Source organism: Nycticebus coucang, chromosome 2 (assembly GCF_027406575.1).
Source record: "Nycticebus coucang isolate mNycCou1 chromosome 2, mNycCou1.pri, whole genome shotgun sequence".
Classification (NCBI taxonomy): domain Eukaryota; kingdom Metazoa; phylum Chordata; class Mammalia; order Primates; family Lorisidae; genus Nycticebus; species Nycticebus coucang.
This window is the reverse complement of record NC_069781.1, coordinates 103,664,792-103,687,996: the sequence shown is the minus strand read 5'-3', so window position 1 is coordinate 103,687,996 and position 23,205 is coordinate 103,664,792. Positions and strand designations below refer to the sequence as shown.

At 42.2% G+C, this 23,205-nt stretch overlaps 1 protein-coding gene and 3 pseudogenes across 1 annotated transcript in view; 1 reads left to right on the top strand and 3 right to left on the bottom strand.

Moving 5' to 3' along the window:
* IPPK (inositol-pentakisphosphate 2-kinase) overlaps positions 1-23,205 on the top strand; it is a 66,405-nt gene that overhangs the window by 34,391 nt on the left and 8,809 nt on the right. Inside the window, exons 9-11 of the mRNA XM_053577700.1 lie at positions 2,793-3,072; positions 5,540-5,690; positions 6,374-6,476. Coding sequence (XP_053433675.1) covers positions 2,793-3,072; positions 5,540-5,690; positions 6,374-6,476 — 534 coding nt within the window. The remainder of the gene's footprint in view (positions 1-2,792; positions 3,073-5,539; positions 5,691-6,373; positions 6,477-23,205) is intronic.
* On the bottom strand, positions 9,232-10,303 carry LOC128575945 (mitochondrial import receptor subunit TOM22 homolog; annotated as a pseudogene).
* Positions 19,021-19,104, bottom strand: LOC128579926 (uncharacterized; annotated as a pseudogene).
* Positions 21,555-21,669, bottom strand: LOC128579925 (uncharacterized; annotated as a pseudogene).

Genomic DNA, 23,205 nt, shown 5'->3' with positions numbered 1-23,205 from the left:
ATATTTCAAAGGCAGTTTTTTAAAAAGGACTTAAGGAAAAGATTACTTTTCATTGGGAGAGTTGTTAGAAGCCTGTAGTGAGACTGACATTGTCCCAAGTGGACCTTTTTCTGACCCTGTCAGGCTTATACCATAGTTCCCTGGGGCCTAGGACCCTGTCTGTCTGCTGCTTCTGTCAAAATAAGCATGGAAAAACCCTGAGGATTAATGAATAGTTTCAAAGGAGATGGATTAAGAGAGGTGACATAGAATGGCTGTTTCTTTCTTTCTTTTTTTGGCTGGGGCTGGGTTTGAACCTGCCACCTCTGGCATATGGGGCTGGCGACCTACCCCTTTGAACCACAGGGTTTTTTTTTTTTTTTTTTTGAGAGTCTCACTCTGTCACCCTGGATAAAGTGCAGTGGCGTCATTATAGCTCACTGCAACCTCATACTCTTGGGCTCCAATGTTCAATTCTCCTGCCTCCTAAGTAGCTGGGACTATAGGCATGCACCATTACACTGGCTAATTTTTTTTATTTTTATTTTATTTTATTTTTTATAGAAAAATATTTATTTTATGTTTTTTGGAGAAGTTGCCTTGGTTGTGGTCAGTGACCCTACACTAGACACTTGTGCCCAGAGACATTGGGGGCTTGGAGGGTATGGGCTGTTTGACATGGAGCCACTGCTCTGCTGCCTGAGTTCATGACTCTCATGATGCCACACTCGTGTCTGTTTGTATGCATCAAATGCCATTCACCTGCGTTCCATACTCACACTGCTCTTCACTTCTGGAGCTCTGGTGCTGGGGGAGAGGCCTTTGGGAGGAGTCCCTTACCTGCCACAGGCCTGGATGAGGGGGCCAGCTTCCCTGTGGGCACAAGCAGCTCTGCTTTGGGCCTCAGTCGTGCCCGCAGCCCACCTCCTGTCTGCCTCCCCATGCCAGCACGTCCTTCTAGCCCCTGCCAGTGTGGCCAGCAGTGGTCTTAGTGTGTCAGGGCTTAGTGCCCTGAACAGGAAACTCTCAGGGAAGGTGCCGCAGGACCCAGTGAGGGCTGAAAACCCATCCAATCCTTAATAGCTGGGATTGTCCTCATCTGTGCTGGCTAATTGTCACAGAACTTAGCTTGGAACAACCACTTGTTCCCTCATGGGTTCTGGGGCCAGGAGGTGAGAAGCAGCTTATCTGGTTCTGGTCTGGCATCCCTAGAGGCTAGGGCTCACCTGAAGGCTTGCTTGGGGCCAGTGGCCTCATGGACAGCCTTGTGGGACTCTGCAGGACAACCTAGTGTGGCCTCTGTGATCCCAGGAGAGCCACCAAGATGGAGCCCGCAGGATCTTTTGTAACTTGATCTTGCAGTTGGTGTGCCATTGTTTCTACCCATATTCTGTTGGTCACACTGATGGAGTGTGGAGAGAACTCTGGGGTGTGTCACGAGGAGGCAGGGGCTATTGGGGGTTGTGCTGGAGGTGCTCAATTTGTCATTTTAGGGATAAAGGAATGAGGGTCAAACAGGTTTACCATTCTCTTTGGGTTGTCTGCTGCTCTTGGTGGTTCTTTTCCCTGGATAACACCTAGCCCCTCATAAAAGTTGGCATCAGGCCCCTTGGATATGGTGCAGATATCCCTGCCCACAGCCTGGGAACATCTGAGTCTGAACATTAATTAGTGCTGTAAAGAGTTTTTCCTGGGCTTGGCTTAAGAAGGCAGGATTTTCTCAAACATGAGGTTTCCATACCGGTGACTCTGGCAGTTTCTCTCACAGGTTTTGTGCTGAGCCCAGGTCATACTCCCCTGAGGTGACTGCGGACCAATATCCTCACAGTTGCTTACTCAAGAGCTGAGTCTCTTGTCCTTTGAAGTAGCTAGGCTGGTAACTTTGGGAGTTTGTTGCTTTGTGCTGAGAGTATTTATTCATGGCTTCCAAATGTGGATCACTGCCTGAGGGTGCTGGTCTTCATGTTTTTTTTTTTGTTTTGTTCTGTCTCACCCTGTTACTCAGGCTATATAGTTCAGTGGTGTCATAATAGCTTATAGCAACTTCAAATTCCTGGGCTCAAGTGATCTTCCTGCCTCAGCTCTTGAGTAGCTGGGGTACAGGTGCACGCCACCATGCTTGGCTAATTTTTCTATGTTTTTATTTTATTTATTTTTTTGTTTTTGTTTTTTTTTTTGAGACAGAGCCTCAAGCTGTCACCCTGGGTAGAGTGCTATGGCATCACAGCTCACAGCAACCTCCAACTCCTGGGCTCAAGCGATTCTCCTGCCTCCGCCTCCCAAGTAGCTGAGACTACAGGCAGCTGTCACAACATCTGGCTATTTTTTGGTTGCAGCCGTCATCGTTGTTTGGCGGGCCCGGGCTGGATTCGAACCCACCAGCTCAGGTGTATGTGGCTGGCGACTTAGCCGCTTGAGCCACAGGCGCCGAGCCTTTTTCTATGTTTTTAGAGATGGGGTCTCATTGTTGTCCTGCCAGGCTGATCTTCGACTCTTGGCCTCAAATGATCTTTCTGCCTTGGCCTCCCAAAGGGCTAGGATTATAGGTGTGAGCCAGTGCACCTAGCCTGGCCTTCAGTGTTTGAAAACTTTTCCTTCTTTTCGTTTTCATTGGGGTTTGGCTTTTGGTTGATGGCACATGAGGGTAGGTTTCCCTGAAGGAGCTAAAGCATGTGGCTACTCCAGATGCGGCAATCTACACAGTAGGGCCCTTTGCTAACACTCCTACACCTGGCCTGCTAGTGGGGTCACTGAGGTATTGTCCTACAAACTTGTTGAATTGATGTTTCCCTCTCTCATTTCCTTGCCTAAAGAATGGTGAGCTGATTTACGGCTGCAAAGATGCCCGGAGCCCCGTGGCTGACTGGAGTGAGCTTGCACACCACCTGAAGCCATTCTTCTTCCCTTCCAATGGCCTGGCCAACGGGCCCCACTGTACAAGGGCTGTGATCCGGGAGCTTGTACACGTCATCACCCGGGCTCTGCTAAGCAGTTCAGACAAAGGCCGGGCAGGGGCCCTAAGACTAGGGCCAGGGCCTCGGGGCCCACATGTCTGTGAAGCCAGCCCTTTTAGCAGAAGCCTGCATTACCAAGGTAGGGCCTGGCCTTCTTTGGGCAGGCGGTAGGGGATGCAGGGCCTTTAAGACCGTCCAGTCCCCATGGGTGGCCAGGTGGAGTCGGCAGAGTGACCTGGTTTCATGGTGTGTCTGTGGGCACCACCTGATTCTATTAGGGCTCCCCAATGTGGGCTTTGGCACCTGTCACACCTGGGTGGAGACTCCCTTTCCTGCCTTTTATCTGGGTTCATAAATTGCAGGACACCCTTGGGCTGTAGGATTTTTCAGGAATATATCGTCCAGGGCGGCGCCTGTGGCTCAGTGAGCAGGGCGCTGGCTCCATATACCGAGGGTGGCGGGTTCAAACACAGCCCTGGCCAAACTGCAACAAAAAAATAGCCGGGCGTTGTGTGGGCGCCTGTAGTCCCAGCTACTCAGGAGGCTGAGGCCGGAGAATCGCCTAAGCCCAGGAGTTGGAGGTTGCTGTGAGCTGTGTGATGCCACGGTACTCTACCGAGGGCAATAAAAAGTGAAACTCTGTCTCTACAAAAAAAAAAAAAAAAAAAAGAATATATTGTCCATATGTGTGTGCCTCCTCTCTGTCGTTTATAAAGTGTTTTCAACTACGTTTGATCCTCATTGCAACCCTGGAGGCATGTTTTCAGCCTGTTGCTTTGACAAAGAGAAATGAGGCATGAAGTCCTTGGTGGGGGGGATCTGACCACTTTGGGGTATCTTCACTAACCTGGGGTAAAGAAACAGGTGCTTGAGACCCATGGGCAATGGGTGCTCCCAGACAGGTAGACCTGGTGTCTCATGAACCGAAGTTGCTTGTGACTCTGCGTAGATACCCTTGTGGTCTCTCAGTACCTAAGGACAGCTTGACGACAGCTGCTCTGCTTATGGGTGACCAGAAACCCAGTTTTCAGGCCTCTGCCTTCCTCTTTGCCTCCATGTTGAAGTTTTCTTACCACAGGTGAATTCTGGGGGATGTTTTTCTTGTTACAAAAGTGATTCCTGATTGTTTCAGAAAATTATGTTAAAATTATTTATATCATCTGGGCCATGTAACTGCTTTATGGCACCAGTTGCTGAGGTGGTCTGGGGCACTGAGAGTGGGTGCCATAGCACCTGGGCCTCCCTAGACCTTCCCAGACATATTCCCAGGAATAAGCACAACTCATGGGAAATTTGATTTTTAAAACAATTAAGCTCACGCTCTACTCGTTATTTGTAACTTGATTTTTAAACTTAATTAGCATAAATTTTATGTCTGTATCAGCAAATGTATTTATTCAACTTGTATTGATCTTGTGTAGGTAGGTATTTCACTGCATGGATATAACCATCCTTTTTTTTTTTTTTTTTTTTGAGACAGAGTCTCTGTTGCCCAGGCTAGAGTGCTGTGGCATCGTCGTAGCTCACAACACCCTCAGACTCCTAGGTTCAGGTGATACTCCTGCCTTAACTTCTCCAGTAGCTGAGACTACAGGTGCCTGCCACCATGCCCAGCTAGTTGTTCAAATTTTAGTAGAGACAGGAGTCTCTTTCTTGCTCAGGCTGGTGTTGAACTCCTGAGCTCAAGTGATCCTCCTGCCTCAGCCTCCCAGAGTGCTAGGATTACTGGTGTGAGCCACCACACATGGCCTTTCTGTAACCATCTGATCAGATTCACTCTAGTTGGGCCTGCGAGCTTTTATTCCTGTTTTCTTCTGTTCTGATGTGGCCCAGAGTGTCTTGCTAGCAGTGGAGCCCAGCGAGTGTGGTTGGTGTTTGAGGGTAGGGTCCTGCCAGGATCCACAGGAGGCCATGGTTGTTGCCCCACATGGACACATTCTTTACCACCTTCACCTGTGGTTCTTTATAGAAAATGATTGCTCCCTTCAGAGGTAGGAGGTAGTCTGGGGCTTAGTATCTCCCCAAGCTCATTTGGCACCTTGTCTACAGCAGGTATCAGAGAGCCATGAGTTTTGAATGGAGTTTTTGTTTCTGCATTTGTCCTAACGGTAACAGGTCTTTGTCAGCAGTAGCTTTGACCAATGTCCACTGTCTGTGTGGCCAGTTCCAAGCTTTTGCGTGGCTCTGGACTCTGCAGACAGATTGTCCTCCCTTAGTGGTCTTGCAGGTTGGGGAGTGTCAATAAGATCTTTTGAAATTTTGTGCCTCCTCTTAGAATAAAGATTTTCTTTCTAAACTTAAACCATAAAGTGGCTTCTGTGGCTGTTGTGGTGGAATTTAAAGACTATCCTGAGAAGGAGAATTGTGTTCAGAGAGGCAAGGTGCAAAGTGAGATGCTCAGGTTTCTCACTTTTTCCTTTGTGCACAGCCTGATGCATCTTGCGTGGTCCAAGTTGGTCCACGCATATCACTGGTGCCTAGTCCTTGCCTGTGGCAACACCCATGTGGCTGAGCCCAGACTGAGGTCTGTGCCAGCCTTTGTCTCCCTCTACGTTCTTCAATCTTTGATAATCAACCTGCTCTCATTTTCCCCTGATTCTTGGTAGGAAAAAACACCCCAGAACGCTCGGGGTTACCGAAGGGCTGTCTTCTGTACAAAACCCTCCAGGTGCAGATGTTGGACCTGCTGGACATCGAAGGCCTCTACCCTCTGTACAACCGGGTTGAGCAGTACCTGGAAGAGTTTCCAGAGGAGAGGTGAGGCTGGGCAGTCCCCCTCCTGGGCAGCACTGAGGGGAGTCCATGGGTGTGGACAGGATCAGAACGAACCTCCCAGATCCTGGCTTCCCAGGATGACAATGTAGGCCACCGCCCCTTGCCCCTAAGTGCCAAGGTTTGGCTTGGGAATTCAGTGCCTTGTGAGGGAGGACCAGGGTCTATGTGACATAATTGCTTACTGTTTTCTAGAAAAGAAAGCTCCTCTGTGAACCTGGCGATTCCAACATCTGAGTCAGGGCCGAGCCTGTAGAGGGCACTGTGGCTCCACCAGCAGGGTGGCTGCTCCTGCAGCTCCAGAGCTTCTGCATCAGTGGAGTCTCAGACCTTGGCTCCCGCTGAAGATGGCTGCAGTCCACACCTGCAGTGTCGGGGGCGTCCTGATCCTGTCCCTTCCTCACGAAGCCTTCACTTCTATCTCTGACCTAGGACACCACTTGTCAGGAACAGGAGAGGTCTTAGCTTCTGGGCTCACTGGTTCTGGTTTTGCCAGGTTCTGCTTAAAACCTTGATGCTTCAAAGCCAAGGTTAATACCAGGAAGTGATAGATCCGTTAGGTGTTTTTTTTAAAACAAAATGTATGATTATTAAATAGTGCTATAGGATGGTAGACCATGTAAACAGACCAGGCAACTCTGTCATCCTGTTTTTATTGTATTTTTCAGAAAAACATTACAAATAGACGGGCCTTACGATGAAGCATTTTACCAGAAGCTGCTTGATCTTTCCACTGAGGATGACGGGACAGTGGCCTTTGCATTAACAAAGGTGGGAAGATTCATCCAAAAACACATTATGTGCTTCTTTGGCTCTTAGCGCTAACTTGGGTTTTTTCCACTACCTACTACTGAGAGTTAAAGCAAAAAAGTTAAGTATCTAAAAATAAAAGTAGTTGATATTTCCCCCAGATAGACTATGACAGGGGATGGTACATTTAGCTGGGAACAACCCTCATCTTTCTATGAGTAACCTACGAGAAGTCAGACAGATTGTGGCACATCCACACCACAGAACTCTGCTCAGCAACAAAGAGGAACAAACTACCAGCACACACCAGCCTGGATGGATCACCAGGGGACTTTGCTGAGTGACAAAAACCAATCCCCAAAGGTTACACACTGTATGATTCTTTTTATATAATGTTCTTCAAATGATGAAGATTAGTGGTTACTGTGTATTGGGGAGGCGGGGAGAGGCAGGTGAGTGTAGTTATGATCGGTCAAAGTGAGGGATCCCTGTGGTGATTGTATGTGTTTTGTATCTAGATGGTAGTTGACACACACATATAAAAACTGGGCAATTGTAATTAACAGCATGGATTGTATCAGTGTCACTGATCTAGCCATGATATTATAGTGTAGTTTTGTAATGTGTTACCATTGGGGGTAGGAAACCGCATACACAGGGCTTGAGGTCTTTTTGTGTTGGAATAGAAAGAAACATCTGTTCTTTTTCTCTTTTTGGTAGTTAAGTTCTGGTAGTTGAATCTAAAGAGGGTGATTGCAAAGGTGAAGCTGGGGAGTGGGTTGAGAATATTCCTGCACAAAAGTTCTTTCACTCATATTGTTTATCTGGTTGAACTTTGTACTTCTGAAGAGAGGAGGGACTACTGTCTTCATTTTAGCGCTCAGGACCCTGCAGCCCACGGTAACTCTTGCTTCCGTCTGTTGTGTGGTATTCTATAACAAGGTCAGCAGACTCTCTGTAAAGGGCCAGAGAGTCAGGCATTGTGAGCCATCTGGTCCCTGTTGCAGCTTCTCAAGTCTGCCTTTGTAGCTCAGAAGCAACCACAGATAAAGTGAAACAAGCAGGGCTATGTCCTAGGAAAGCTTTATGTACACAAACAAGTGGTGATGAGCTGGATTTGGCCCCTGTCCCAGTTTGCTGACCGTTGTTTACTTTTGTTTGTTTTTTTAAAAATTCCATTCTTGGCTCTACTGGTTTGGAAGTTACACCTCCTATTTCTAACTTTAGTGTTTTTTCGGCCAATTTGACCCTCCATACATGGGTCATTACAAAAGTTTTAAGATACATAAAAATTAAAAAACATAAAATCTACATGGATGGAAACAAATGAAACCCTCCTGGCAATACCAATAAGCCAAGCAAATTGACACTTTCACAGGTGAACCAGAAAGGATGCTGTTGACTGTGCGTCTTGGAAATGATATAATGGACCATAACACAGTCCATCTCAAAACTTTCGTTCAAAACATTCATAGTGACCCATGTATTTAAAGTCTAAAGTTAATTAATTAATTAACACCCCTAAGTCCCTATACAACATAAGGACTTGGGACACTTAATTACAGTTGTCTCTCCCAATTTACATGCAGTTATTTATTGTGTAGTATTCTGTTGGTCTTATTATTTTTTTAAAGTCTCAATTTAGAGTATTTTATAAAGATGGTTGTTTAGATTTATCCATGTGTTTACCCATATCATTGCCTGACATTCTTACACCTCAGATACTTCTATTTCTTTTTTCTATAATCACTTTATTGATATATAATTTACACACCATACAATTAACTCAAAGTGTGTGGTGCAATGGTTTTTACTGTATTGACAGATATGTGCAGCCATCACCACAGGAGATTTCCATAATTTCAGTAAAAATCCTTACCCTTTATTTGTCATCCCATTGTCACCCCATTCCCCCAGCCCTAAGTTACCACTCATTTACTTTCTATCTCTATAGACTTGTCTAGTCATTTACATACAATATGAGATCCTTGTAGCTGGCTTCTTTCACTTAGTACAGTGTTTTTGAGGTTCATCCATATTGTAGCATGTACTTCATCCCTTTTTATGGCGCCTTAGTACTCCATTGTGTGGACATACCACAAATCACCCACTGTGTGGACATGTCCATTCATCAGTTTGTGGACATTTTGTTGGTTCTACTTTTTGGCTACTCTGATCAATGCTGCTATAAACATTTATGTATAAGTTTTTGCATGGACATATATTTTCACTTTTCTGGGTTATATATCTGGGAGTGGAATTGTTGAGTCCAATGGCAACTTTAAATTTTAATTTTTGAGGACCTACCAGGCTCAAAACCTATAATGGTTTAAAACCATTATATTTTTACCTTCCCACTATCAGTGTATGAAGGTTCCTATTTTTCCACATCCTCACCAACACTTAATTTATACCTTCCATTTTGGTTTTTGCTGTCCTAGAGGGTGCACTGTAGTATATTGTTGTGCTTTTAATTTGCATGTCTCTGAAGACTAAACATCTTTTTGTGTGTTTGTTGCCCATTTATATAATTACTTTGGAGAAATGTCTGTTCAGATCCTGTGTCTACTTTTTTTTTTTTTTGCATAATTTCAAGACTCACATTTATTTTACATAAGTTTTAATGGGTTTTATAAGACAGAAAGATTTTAGAATGATTTTGAAAATAGGAAACAATATAAAGAAGCCCACATGGAAACTCTGGGGTTATTATAAAACAAAATACTTAGTACTTTTTCCCACTTTATATATATTCAAGTTTTTTTTTTTCCATTGGAATAATTTTTAATGTTTAAATACAAAAAGTAAGCGTTTGTTTGTTTGTTTTTTTACACACATAAGTCTAATAGCCAAAATGTGCAGAGCTCCTGCTCTGTCTTCCACAGTCCCCATCTTGTGGCTGAAGCTGCAGCCGGCCTTTCTCCTCTCCAACACATACAGGGATTCATAGTGGCCGCTTTACATGACAGTTGCAATGCGTTTTGCTTGTTTGATACTGTGTGCATGTCCCTCCCAGACATCACCATTCTTTTCCAAAAAAAGAAGTCATTAATGGTCAGGGATACATCCCTCCCACTGGCATCAGTTCCTACCCCACAATGGGATAGTGAGGTCTTCTGGTTAGAAACTATTTAGTCAAAGGGATGACTTGGCCAGAGCTGGAATAACCATCTGCATGGCTGCACTCTGCTATCAGATCAGAGTGAGGACAGAAAATATAAGTCAGGATATTGTGGAGGGTACAGTTGCAAGTTGACAGTCTATCCATGAGACAATGTGGGGAGAATTTCCCTACCCCCAGGTTTAGATAGATCAATGTGCCAAAGTTAAAAAAAAAATAAATAATAATAATAATCAAAATAATCAGCAGTTCAAATACTATTGAATTTTGAACTTCTCCCACCGATATAGTAGTAACAATCTAGATCTTCCCAGGAAGTGAAGGTAGAGTCCCTGGCATTCCTCCAGACAGCCCTGTGTTAGGCCCTAGAAGTACCTGCCGCTGCTGCAGTTGTTGCTGTTGCTCCATTTGCAACTTCTCAGTCTCAAAGACAACAGGAAGAACTAGGATCATAAAGGAGGTGGTCCCAATCCATAAGGCTGCCCTGGAAAACCTGTACATTTTTTGAGCCACAAAGAGGGAGAGATCAAAAGTGGCTCCGGCCGCGACCAACCCTCTCCGGGAACATCTCCGTCAGACCCCATAGTCTCTCCGACAGGGTCTCATCTAGCTCGTCGTCATCGTCCTCTTCCAGCTCTTCTTCAGTCTTCTCTACGTCACCTTTCGGGAGCAATTCGTCCGGGGACGAGGGCTCCCCAGCGCCCGAGGGAACAGCGGCAGCAGCCATCTATATTCAAGTTTTGTTAGTTATAAATTCTGCCCATTCTTATTTTTTTAATTTAATTTAATTTTTTTATTAAATCATGGTTGTGTACATTAATGCAATCATGGGGTACCATGCGCTGGTTTTATATACAATTGGAAATATTTTCATCACACTGGTTAACATAGTCTTTCTGGCTTTTTCTTAGTTATTGTGTTAAAACATTTATATTCTACATTTAGTAAGTTTCACATGTGCCCTTGTAAGATGCACGATAGGTGCGGTGCCATCAATTACCCTCCCTCCGCCCATCCTCTCCCCTCTTCTCCCCTCCCCTGTGTCTACTTTTCAATTGTTATTTGTCTTCTTCTTGAACTTCAGATTCTTTGTTTATTCTGGGTACTAGCAAATACATGATCGGCAAATGTTTTCTCCCATTCCATCAATGTCTTGTCATGTTCTTGATAATGTATTTAATTTTGATGAAGTCCAGTTTATTTATTTTTTCCCTAAGTTGTTCATATTTTTGGTGTCATACCTAAGAACTCGTTGCTACTAAATCTAAGGTCATGAAGATTTTCCCTAGGTTTCCTTCCAAGAGTTTTTATAGAATTAGGCCTTATATTTAGGTCTTAGATCTGGTTTGAGTTAATTTTTGTATATTATTCAAGGTAGGGGTCCAATGTCATTTTTTTGTATATAGATATCCAGTTGTTCCAGCACCATTTGTTGAAGAGTTTTTTTTTTTTTTGTTGAGACAGAATCTCACTATGTTGCCCTCAGTAGAGTTCTGTGGCGTCACAGGTCACAGCAACCTTCAACTCTTGGGCTTAAGCGATTCTCTTGCCTCAGCTTCCTGAGTAGCTGGGACTACAGGTGCCCGCCACAACGCCCAGCTATTTTTTTTTGCAGTTGTCGTTGTTTAGCTGGCCTGGGCTGGGTTTGAACCCGCCAGCCTCAGTGTATGTGGCTGGCTCCATAACCACTGTGCTATGGGCGCCAAGCCGGTTGAAGATTGTTCTTTCCCATCTAGGTATTAATTTCCCAACAAGGTATTAATTAATGTCCTTGTTGAAAAGCAATTAATGGGCAGTGCCTATGGCTCAGTGGGTAGGGCACCGGCCCCATATACCAAGGGTGGCGAGTTCGAACCCAGTCCTGACCAACTGCAACAAAAAATAGCCGGGTGTTGTGGTGGGTTCCTGTAGTCCTGGCTACTCGGGAGGCTGAGGCAAGAGAATCGCCTAAGCCGAGGAGTTGGAGGTTGCTGTGAGCTGTGATGCCATGGTACTCTACCAAGGGCCACAAAGTGAAACTCTGTCTCAAAAAAAAAAAGGAAAGCAATTGACTATGGGCGTATGGCTTTATTTCCAGACGCTCAATTGTGTTTCATTGATCTATATATCTATAGATATAGTACACTGTGTTGATTACTGTTGCATTATTAGTGTGTTTTAAAATAGGAAAGTGTGAGTTCTCCAACTTTGTTCTTCTTTGTAAAGATTATTTTGGCTATTTGGAGCTTTTCGTAGTTCCGTGCGAATTTTAGAATCAGCTTGCCAATTTCTATGAGGGAGCCAGCTAGATTATAATAGGGATTGTGGGACATCTGCATATCACTTTGGGTAGTAATTCTTCTAGTCTATGAAGATGGCTATTTTTCTAATTATTTAAATCTCTGTTTCTGTCCACATTTTTACTTAGTCTTCAGAACATAAGCTAAGATTTTATGCTTTTTTTATTACATTTATTCCTAAAAATATTTTTTTTCTTTGAGACAGTTTCACTTTGTCACCCTCGGTAGAGTGCTGTGGTGTCATAACTCACAGCAACCTCAAACTTATGGACTCAAGTGATTCTCTTGCCTTAGCCTCCCGAGTAGCCATGACTATAGGTGCCCGCCACAACACCCAGCTATTTTTTTTTATTTTTAGGGAGGGGGTCTTGCTCTATCTCAGACTGGTCTCAAACTCCTGAGCTCACGCAATTGCCTTGGCCTCCCAGAGCACACATTTCCACATTTTCAGTGCTTTACAGTGATCCATGAATGGATATACAGTAAGTCTTCCCTTAATGCCATTGATAGGTTCTTGGAAACCATGATTCTAAGTGAAATAACTTATACAGCAGGTCCTCAGATAACTTCATTGTGTTCAAGGTCATTTTGTTATAATGCTGATGAGAAAAATAAAGTTTTGTTACCTATCATTTCACTGAAAGTCCCCGTTTCCAGTAACCTATGTACAATTTAAGTGAGAATTCACTGTACTGTAGTTTATCTGTTCTGTTTATGGACATTTAGGTTGTTCCTAGGTTGGAGCTGTATGAATTAAGCTACTGTAAACATCCTTATACAGATCTTCTGTTATACATGTACACACATTTCTCTTAGATATGTACATAGGATTGGAATTTGGGGGCCAGCGGGATGAGTATATTTACCTTTAGTTGATACCACAAAACAATTTTACCAGTTTACATTCCTTACAACAGGTTTGGAGTAACTTCTGCTCCACACTTTGTCTAATTCCTGGTTGTGATTCTTCTTAATTTTAGCCGTTCTGGTGAGTGTGTAGTGGCACTTTGTTGTGGTAGCAAAATTAAGCACTTTATCTACATTCACTCTTTTGTGAAGTAGTTAAGTTATAATTTAAGTCTCTGACCAGTTTTTTTTTTTTTTTGGTAGTGCTGTCTTCCTGTTACTGGTTACTGGTTTGAAGCTCTTTATATTTTCTGGATAGAAGCCCTTTGTTATACATGCTGCAGATTCCTTCTACCTTGCAGCTTGTCTTCTCACTCTTTTTTTTCTTTTTTTTTGTCTTCTCACTCTTAATGGAGAATGTAGATGATGAGAAGTTCATAATTTTTAAGTAGAATAATTTATCAGTCTTTTTCCTAATAGTCTTTCCTATTAGGAAAATTTCCTTTTCCTAAGAAGTCTTTCTCTACCTCAAGGTCCTAACAATATTTTCCTGTGCCCTGTGCTATCTTTAGAAACTTTTATTGTTTTGTCTTTTACATCTTAGTGGATAATCATCAGCAACTAATTTTGGTTGGTATGAGGTAGGTTTTTTTTTAAATTTTTTGTTTTTTTGCAGTTTTTGGCTGAGGCTGGGTTTGAACCCACCACCTCCGGCAAATGGGACCAGCGTCCTACTCCTTTGAGCCACAGGCGCCGCCTGGGTTTATTTTCTTTTTGGGTAGAATTGTCCTGAACATTATAGAGTCATAACAAGTCTTTCTTTCTTTTTGGAGACAGAGTCTCACTCAGTCGCCCTGGGGGTGAGTGCCACAGTGTCATAGCTCACAGCAACCTCAAACTCTTGAGCTCAAGTAATTCTCTTGCCTCAGCCCCCAAGTAGCTAGGACTACAGATATCTGCCACAGGGCCTGGCTAATTTCTCTATTTTTAGTAGAGATGGGGTCTCATTCTTGTTCAGGATGGTCTTGAACTCTGAGCTCCAGCAATCCACATGCCTTGGCTTCCCAGAATGGTAGGATTATAGGCGTGAGCCACTGTGCCTGCCCAATAACAGGTCGTGATATCTAGTAGAGCAAATTTTTCAGCATGTCTTTAAGAATGTCTTGGCTTTTAAAAATGCCTTGGCTATCCTTGTCTTTTTGATGTCTGCATAAATTTTAGAATCATCTTGTTCAGTTCTGTGAAGAAAAGCACAAATAAAACTGCTGGGTTAATTGGCGTGACATTGAAGTGATGACAGGTCTTGACACCTATACAATATTGAGTCTGCCAATGTGGATATTGTTAATTTTTTAAAATGTTACTTAATTTCTTTTCTTTTTCTTATTATTTTTGTAAGGTGCTGTGACTTGGATGTTATTTAATTTTTGATAAAAAATGTTTTATAGTTTTCTTCAGAGAGGTCTTATATTCTATTAGATTTATTGAAGATATTTGATAGGTTTAGCTGTAAGTGGTATCTTTAAAAAATACTTTTTTTTTGAGACAGAGCGTCAAGCTGTCGCCCTGGGTAGAGTGCTGTGGCATCACAGCTCACAGCAACTTCCAAATCCTGGGCTCAAGTGATTCTCCTGCCTCTGTCTCCCAAGTAGCTGGGACTACAGGTGCCCACCACAAGGCCTGGCTATGTTTTTTTTGGTTGCAGCCATCATTGTTGTTTGGCGGGCCCGGGCTGGATTCGAACCCACCAGCTCAGGTGTATGTGGCTGGCGCCTTAGCCACTTAAGCCACAGGCACCGAGCCTTTAAAAATACTTTTAAATTGTTTATTCTGTTTATATAAGAATATAATTGATTTTTCTATTTTGGCCTTATATCCAGCAACTTTTCTAACTTATTAATAATAACTTATTCCAACTTCTTCTGGATTTCTTTGTATGTAATTGCATCATCTGAATTTGACATTTTTCCCTTTCTAATCCTTGTACCTTTTATGTATTTTACTTCACTTTATAGAGTTAATTTGTCCCATGTAGCTGGGAGTATAGGCACCCGCCACAATGATGCTCGGCTATTTTTTGGTTGTAGTTGTCATTGTTGTTTTGACAGGCCCGGGCTGGATTCAAACCTGCCAGCTCTGGTGTATGTAGCTGGTGCCTTAGCCACTTGAGCTACAGGTGCCGAGCCACTTAAGAGGTTTTTTACGTATCAAGAGTGGATATTGAATTTTATCAATACCTTTTCTGTTTCTTTTTTTCTTTTTTATTTTTTGAGACAGAGTCTCACTTTGTCGCTCTTGGTAGAGTGCTGTGGCATCACAGCTCACAGCAACCTCCAGCTCTTGGGTTTAGGCGATTCTCTTGCCTCAGCCTCCTGAGTAGCTGGGACTGCAGGCACCCGCCACAATGCCTGGCTATTTTTTTGTTGCAGTTTGGCTGGGGCCAGGTTTGAAACCGCCACACTCGGTATATGGGGTTGGCGCCCTACCCACTGAGCCATAGGCGCTGCCCAGCCTTTTCTGTTTCTATTGACATTATCATGATTGTTTTTCAATTTTATGTTAATGTGTTTAATTGCACTATTTGTTGTGATGTATTATTCTCTTTATGTGTTATGATATTGGGTTTGTAAATTTTCTAAGGCATTTTTGCATGTTTGTGAGTGATTAAGAGGTATACTATCCCTTTTTTTAATGTTTGTATTAGATCTTGCCATCAAGGCATATGCCTGCCTCATAAAACATTTGAATTTGTTTGTTTTTTTTCTGTTCTCTGGAATAGGTGGATTCAGACTAGTATTATTTCTCTTTCAGTGTTTTGTAGAATGACAGAAGAAACCTTCTGGGCCCATAGTTGTCTTTGTATGACATTTTAAAATTATGAACTCAGTTTCAGATTTTCTGTTTCTCTTGCTATTTTTGTAAGTTGTATTTTTCTAGAAATTTGCCTGTTTTATCTACTTTTCAAAATTTTGGCATATAGGCTGGGCATGTCACTCTGGGAGGCTGAGGCAGGAAGATTGTTAAAGGCCACGAGTTCAAGAGCAGCCTGGATGACCCTAAGACCCTAACTCTATAACAACAACAAATTAGCTGGGTGTGGTGGTACACATCAGTAATCCCAGCAGTTTGGGAGGCAGAGGCAGGAGGATTGCTTGAGCCCAGGTGTTTGAGGTTATGGTGAGCTATTCTGATGCCACTGCACTCTAGCCTGGATAACAGAGCAAGACTCTGCCTCAAAAAAATAAATAAATAAAAGTGCAGATCAGTTAATTTCTAATAAAAAAAAATCTTGGGATACCATTCTTTTGGTGATATTCTTTCATTTAATGTTTTATGGGATCGGACATGTGATACTTGTTTTCTTAATCCTGACGTGTGATACTTGTTTTTCTCTCTGTCTCCCTTTCTCTGCTATGGTCTGAATGTTTGTGTTCCCCCAGATTTGTATGTTGAAATCCTAACCCCCAAGGTAATAGTATTAGAAAATGGTGCCTTTGGGAGGTGATTAGGTCATGAGAGTAGAACCCTCCCAGAGAGCTAGCTCCACCCTCCCACCAGGTGAGGTTCTGTGGGAAGACAGCCTTCTGTGAGGAACCAGGCCCTTACCAGGCGCCAGGTCTGCTCATGCTTCATCTCCGACATCCTGGCCTCCAGAACTTGAGAAATGAATTTTGCTTGTTTTTAAGCAACCAGCTTATGTTATATTGTTACAGCAGCTTGAATGAACTAAGACACTCTTTTAATCATTGCTAACAAGACTTTATCAATTGTTACAATTTAAAAAATACTTTATTTTATTTATTTTAATTTTTTTTTTGAGACAGAGTTTTACTGTGTCGCCCTCAGTAGAGTGCTGTGGTGTCACAGCTCACAGCAACCTCAAACTCTTGGGGTTAAGTGATTCTCTTGCCTCAGCCTCCCAAGTAGCTAGGACTACAGGTGCCCACCACAACACCTGGATATATTTTTTTTTTGTTATAGTTGTCATTGTTGTTTAGCTGACCCGGGTTGGGATCAGACCTGCCAGCCTGGGTATATGTGGCTGGTGCCCTATCGACTGAGCTATGGGCACTAAGCCTGAAAAATACTCTTTAATATTTTTTTTAGTATGGGTCTGCTGATGAAGAATTCTTAGTTTTTGTTTAATTATATGTGTAAGTGAGTTTTTGGGAGACTTTCTTGAATCTGTGTCTTGACGTCTTTGGCTGAGGAAAATTTTGGCCATTTTCAAGTTTTGTTTTTACTCATTTCCTATTTATTTATTGACTCCACTTTCATGTGTATTAGACACATTCCCTTTTATCTTCTATGTCTTGTATCCTTTTCTCTATGTTTTCCAGCTGGTTTCCTTTCCATGCTTCATGCTAGATATTTTCTTTTTGGGAGGAAGTGGAGAGGGGTGGAGACAGAATCTCACTCTTTTGCCCTGGGTAGACTGCTGTAGCATCAGAGCTCACAGCAACCTTAAACTCCTGGGTTCAAATGCTCCTCCTGCCTTAGCCTCCCAAGTAGCTGGGACTACAGACACCCGCCACAGTGCTCCGCTAGTTTTTCTATTTTTAGTAGAAATGGGGGTCTCGCTCTTGCTCAGGCTGGTCTTGAACTCCTGAGCGCAGGTGATGCACCCACCTTGGCCTCCCAGAGTGCTAGGATTACAGGCATGAACTACCGCCCCCCACCCTAGATATTTTCTTTTGATCTACCTTCCACTTTAGCAATTCTCTTCAGCTTTTTCTTCTTTCAATTTCTTACCTCTGCCTTATTCAGTGATCCACATTATTACCTTTCTTTGTCTAACCCTTATCTTCATGGATAACTCAGTTGAAAAAACTAGTTATATTTCCTAAATAACATTCGTATTTTAACTCAAAAGAGTAAATGATGTGGGAATTATAGGAGCCTTGGAAGAAGTAGTGAAAGGTGCTTCAAAATCTTGAAACCCTAATAGTCAGCTGACTCCTCAGTGTATGCCAAAGGCTGGTGTTGCCTTTTTCCTCACCTACATAGGGCTACATCTAGGATTAACAATTATTTCCCTGTAACCCTCGTTATGACACTCTAAGAGGAACCACAATGAGGAGAAAGGCTAGTTAGTCTTCTGTCAGTCATTGTTACATTTCGTAAATTTATCCCCATTTACCTAGATGTTACAATCTTTCTGTACTTTTTCCTTAATTTGGTGTTTAAACTATCTGTGAAGCATGCATTTATTTATTTATTTATTTATTTTTATGAGACCGAATCTCAGTACATTGCCCAGACTGGATTACAGTGGTGCAATCAGAGCTCTTTGCAACTTTGAACTCCTAGGCTCAAGCAATCCTTCTGCCTCAGTCTCCCAAGTAGCTGGGTCTACAGGTGTGCACCATCATGCCTGGCTGATTGTTAAATTTTTATAGAATACTGTGTCATTGTGTTGCCCTGGCTGGTGTTGAACTTCTAGCCTCAAGCTGTCTTTCCACCTCGGCCTCCCAAAGTGCTGGAATTATAGTTGTGAGCCATTGCACCTGGCCTTATTAAATTCTTAATGTTACTTTTTGTATTCTTTAGCTCTAGAATTTCTGCGTGATTCATTTTTATGTTTCCCGGTTCTCTCAAGTTCTGTTTTATTCTTTTATTTTTCGAGCAGTGCAATGTATGCATCTAGTACCTCCAATAACTGGAGTCCATATGTGCGCCACTCTCTATTGTGGATTTTTCCTTTCTTCAGTTGCAGCATATATATATATATATATATATATATTTTTTTTTTTTTTTTTTTTGTGGTTTTTGCCCGGGGCTGGGTTTGAATCCGCCACCTCGGGCATATGGGACCGGCGCCCTACTCCTTGAGCCACAGGCGCCACCCTAAAATAGGATTTATATTTTTGAACAATTTTAGGTTCTCAGCGAAACTGAGTGGAAGGTAACAGAGATTCCCATATACCTCTCTCCCATATTGGTTGATTGGCTTGTTTTTGGTGGTTTTCATTTATGTCATTTTTGTCTGCATAATTTTGCCTGTGTGCCAGAAATTATATATACACAATTATTTTAGAAATAACTTGAGGCCTTGGATCACATCTTCTTCCAGGGAGAGTTTTAAGTTTGCTTCAGAGGCCTGGAAAAAAACTAGCAGCTGGAGTGATTTTAATCTAGTTTTGATGATGGATCTCTTTGAAGTAAAGAGCAGTTCCTGCTAGGGGTTGTCAACTCTGGCTCACTTTTAATCTTGAAAGTGCAGTGTTTGGGGTTCTAACCCAAAGAAGGGTTCATCATAGTTTCCATCCTGTAGCCCCAGAGTTTTTTTTTTCTTTTTTTAAGACTGTGTTCTCCCCCTCTTACTCCCCCAAAGGGAGAGAAGAATGATCATCAATGGCAAATGGCAATTGCAGTAAAGCAACACCAAGAGCCGGCTTCATGCACCTCTTCCTCATGATTTCCAGTGCTCTACACCATGGGTCCTCAAAACTTTTTAAACAGGGGGTCAGTTCATTGTCCCTCAGACCATTGGAGGGCCAGACTATAGTTTAAAAAAAAAAAAAACTATGAACAAATTCCTATGCACACTGCACATATCTTATTTTGAAATAAAAAAACAAAACGGGAACAAATACAATATTTAAAATGAAGAATAAGTAAAGTTAAATCAACAAACTTACTACTGTTTCAGTGGGAACTATGGGCCTGCTTTTGGGTAATGAGATGGTCACTGTCCAGTTCCATATCTGTCACTGCTAGTCATAACAAGTGATGCAAGTGTGCATCAGTTAGTCTAGATCTGGTTGGAGATTTCAGATGTTTCATTCTGGAAAAAGTCTGTTCACAGACATAAGTGCTGCCAAAGATGGTTGCCATTTTGAGTGCATGGTTCCTGAGGTTAGGATATGTCTCAGAGGGGAGAGATGCATAGAAATTAGGAAGGCTGCTTGACTTGAATGCGTCTTTCAGAGAGTCACAATTCTGCAGTTCAGCCAGTTCCATTTGGTAAATTGTATCCACATTTTCAATGTCAATAGAAAATGGGTTATGGAAAAGCTGTATGTCCTGTTCAAGGAGATGAAGTTCTTTAAATCTAAATTGGAACTCCTTTTGCAACTTTTCCAGTGAATCCACACATGTTTTGTTTGGGAATGAAACCAATGGTTTTTCCGCTAACAGATTTTGAGTTATGGGGAGATGGCAGAAATTTTCCTCCTTCACTTGTTTGATGAGAAGGCCTAATTTTACTTCAAGTGCTTTCACACGTGATTGCATATCACAGATGACCTTCCCCTTTCCTTGAAGTTGCACACTGAAACTGTTGAGTAGCTCTGTTACATCTGTCAGAAAGGCAAGATGCCATTTCCATTCTGCATCATTGAGCTCTGGTACTTCTTTGTTTTTTGAAAGCAGAAAAGCTATAATCTGTGGAAGTAAGTCATAGAAATGTTTCAAAACTCTCCCTCAACTCAGCCAATGGACTTCTGTGTGGTATGGAACATGTTCATAGGCAACATTAAGCTCATACAGAAATTCCTAAAATTGTCTGTGGTTTAGTGCATTAGCTCTAATGAAGTTAACACAAGATACCACAGTTTTCATAACAGAGTCCCACTTCAGTGATTTACTACACAGCGCTTGTTGGTGGATTGAGGCAGTGTATGGCTATTGGATGAGAATGGTTATGTTTGTCCATCTCTTGGTTAATGTGAGCAATTACTCCTTTCTTAGACCCCACCATGCTAGGAGCACCATCAGTTGTCACACTGGCTAGTTTTGCCCAGGCCAGCTCCAAACCATTCACAGTTTGGCAAACCTTTTCATAGATATCCTCTCCTGTAGTTGTTCCTTTGATGCTTTGCAGTGCAGCAAGCTCTTCTGTAACTTCGAAATAGTTATTCGTCCCATGAATAAAAATTAGAAGTTGTGCAGAATCATGAACATCATTACTGTCATCGAGTGCCAAGGAAAAATAGGAAAGTTTTTTGCGGAGTTTTGCAAATGCTGATGCAAATTGTCTCCCATTTCTTCAATCCTTCATGTAATTGTAGGTCCTGAAAGACTCACTGTACTAAATAAATTGGCCTTCTCTGGACACATCTCTTTGGCAATAGAAAGAAGGCATTCTTTAACTCATTCTCCCTCCACGAATGGTCTGCCAGTGCATGCTATTAGCTTGGCAACTTGAAAAATTGCTCACAGTGATGAAATATTTAGCTGCTTCTGCTTCACAAATGTATTTTGCTCAGTTATCAATGTATTTTTCAGTTTTAATATTTTATCTTTTCTCACTTCTCCGACCAGTCATATTTATCTTTGAGTTTGATAGTGTTGATGCAAATTATATTCTTTGAACACAGACACTATATTCTGGCATATCAAACATACAGCTTTTTCCTTGTACTGCATGAAAAAGTAATCATAAGTCCACTGTTTTTTGAATATCCTACACTCTGACTCAATTTTTCTCTTTTTTGATTATCATTTTTTCCTAGGGATTCCAAATCGCTATAGTAAAATACATACATATATATATATATGTTTTTATATATATATAAACATATATATATATGTTTTGTATGGTTGAGAAGACCCATGCGATCAGATTCCACTGCAGGAAAAAAGAAGGCACGTATGCTTTTTTTCTTCCGAATCTAATGCAAGCATATGGCTGAACTCGCACTGCTCAGAGATCGCAACAGTGTGAACCGGGGCTTACACAGCACACAACATACAACATCATACACAACTGAATAGCAATCAGAATATAAACGCAGGGGAGTCAGAGAGTTTGGCTCACATTCTACACATGCGCACTGCGGGCCCAGGACGAGTCGGCTGCTAAGCAGGACAGGCAGCAGTGGCAAAGACACCCGGCGGGCCGGATAACTGTCCTCCGTGGGCCACATGCAACCCGCGGACTGTAGTTTGAGGACTCCTGCTCTACACATTCAGAGAGACTTCTCTAGTAATGAACTACAGAAATGATTCCTGAAAGTATAGTCTTTTACTCCTAGGATTTTGATAAAAGTACCCCTTGCTCAATCCTCCAGAAGTGTCACATCTCTGCCTTAGAAAAGCAAGCCCAGTGCCTTTGTCTTCTTTGGTTCTATCAATTCTTCCTTGTTATTTCTGCCTCTGAGCAGATATTTTGTCTGGCTTTTTTAGTTGGCCTCAGCAGCTAGGTTGGCCCCAATTACCTTTTCCTGTGTTAAAGTGTCTAGTCCCTTCATTTTGTGTCTGAGATGTACACATGTGTGCAGCTGTCCATCAGTAGGTATCCTTGGGGTATTGGTTTCAGGATTCCCTGTGGATCTACAATCTGCAATGCAGTTAACCTTCCATTCTGTGTATTCTGCATCTGGCATTCGTCACTATGGAGGGCTGACTCTGTGTGTATATGTACAGTTTGCCTGTTAGATGAGTGGGAAATATTTTATTGTTATTGTTTGCATTTCTTTGATTTGTAGTAAGATCGATCATCTTTTCGTGTACATATCTTTTTTCTTTTGTCAGTTTATTTTGTCCTCTTTTGGGGAGTATTTTTTCAATATTGATTTCTAGCACTTCATATTATTATTATTTTTTTTTTTCGGAGACAGAATTTCACTCTGTTGCCCTGGGTAGAGTGCTATGGCATCATTATAGCTCATGGCAACCTCAGACTCTTGTGTTTGAGCAATCCTTTTGCCTTAGCCTCCTGAGTAGCTGGGACTATAGGCATGCGCCACTAAGCCCAGCTAGTTTTTCTCTTTTTAGAGATGGGGTTCTCACTCCTCCTCAGGCTGGTCTCAAACTCCTGAGCTCAAGGAATCCACCTGCCTCAGCCTTCCAGAATGCTAAGATTATAGGTATGAACCACTGTGCCCGGCCACTTTATATATTCTTAATGTTGATAGTCTGTTATGTATGTTGCAAATATTTACTCTTACTCTTTCATTTGTCTTATATCATTGAATTATGACTGCATCATATCAAAGGTTTTTATTTTTTATTTTTAGAGATTGTTCCTTGCTGTATTGCCTAAGCTATACTTGAGCTCCTGGGCTCAAGTGATCCTCCCACTTCAGCCTCCTAAGTAGTTGGGACTATAGCACATGCCACTATATCCAGATTAAACTGTTTAATTTTTAGGTTTTCAAACCTGAGTCTTTTATGGCTTCTGGGTTTTGTGTCTTGGGCAGAAGTGTTTGTAGTGCGCTAAGGTATACTTCTTTCTGTATTTAGTTCTTTAATTCTTTTGGACTGGGTTTTTATGTATTGTTATGTGAAATAATTGATTTCTTAGCTAAATGAATAGTGTGTAAGGATAGGAGCTGTGTGTTTCCTCCTACTGTAAAAGGTACAGGCCCTAGAACAGTCCATAGGACTGGCATAAATCTGTGTGTTGGGGTCCTCCCTACTCCTTCCTGTCTAGGCCTCTTTGGGAAATTACTGCTTGCGTGTTTTCTAAGGGCAGACCCTGCCAGTTGTGTGAAATCAAGGGGAATGGATAAAAGGAAGACAGAGATTACGGTCTGTCATCAATATAAATGTTGAGGCC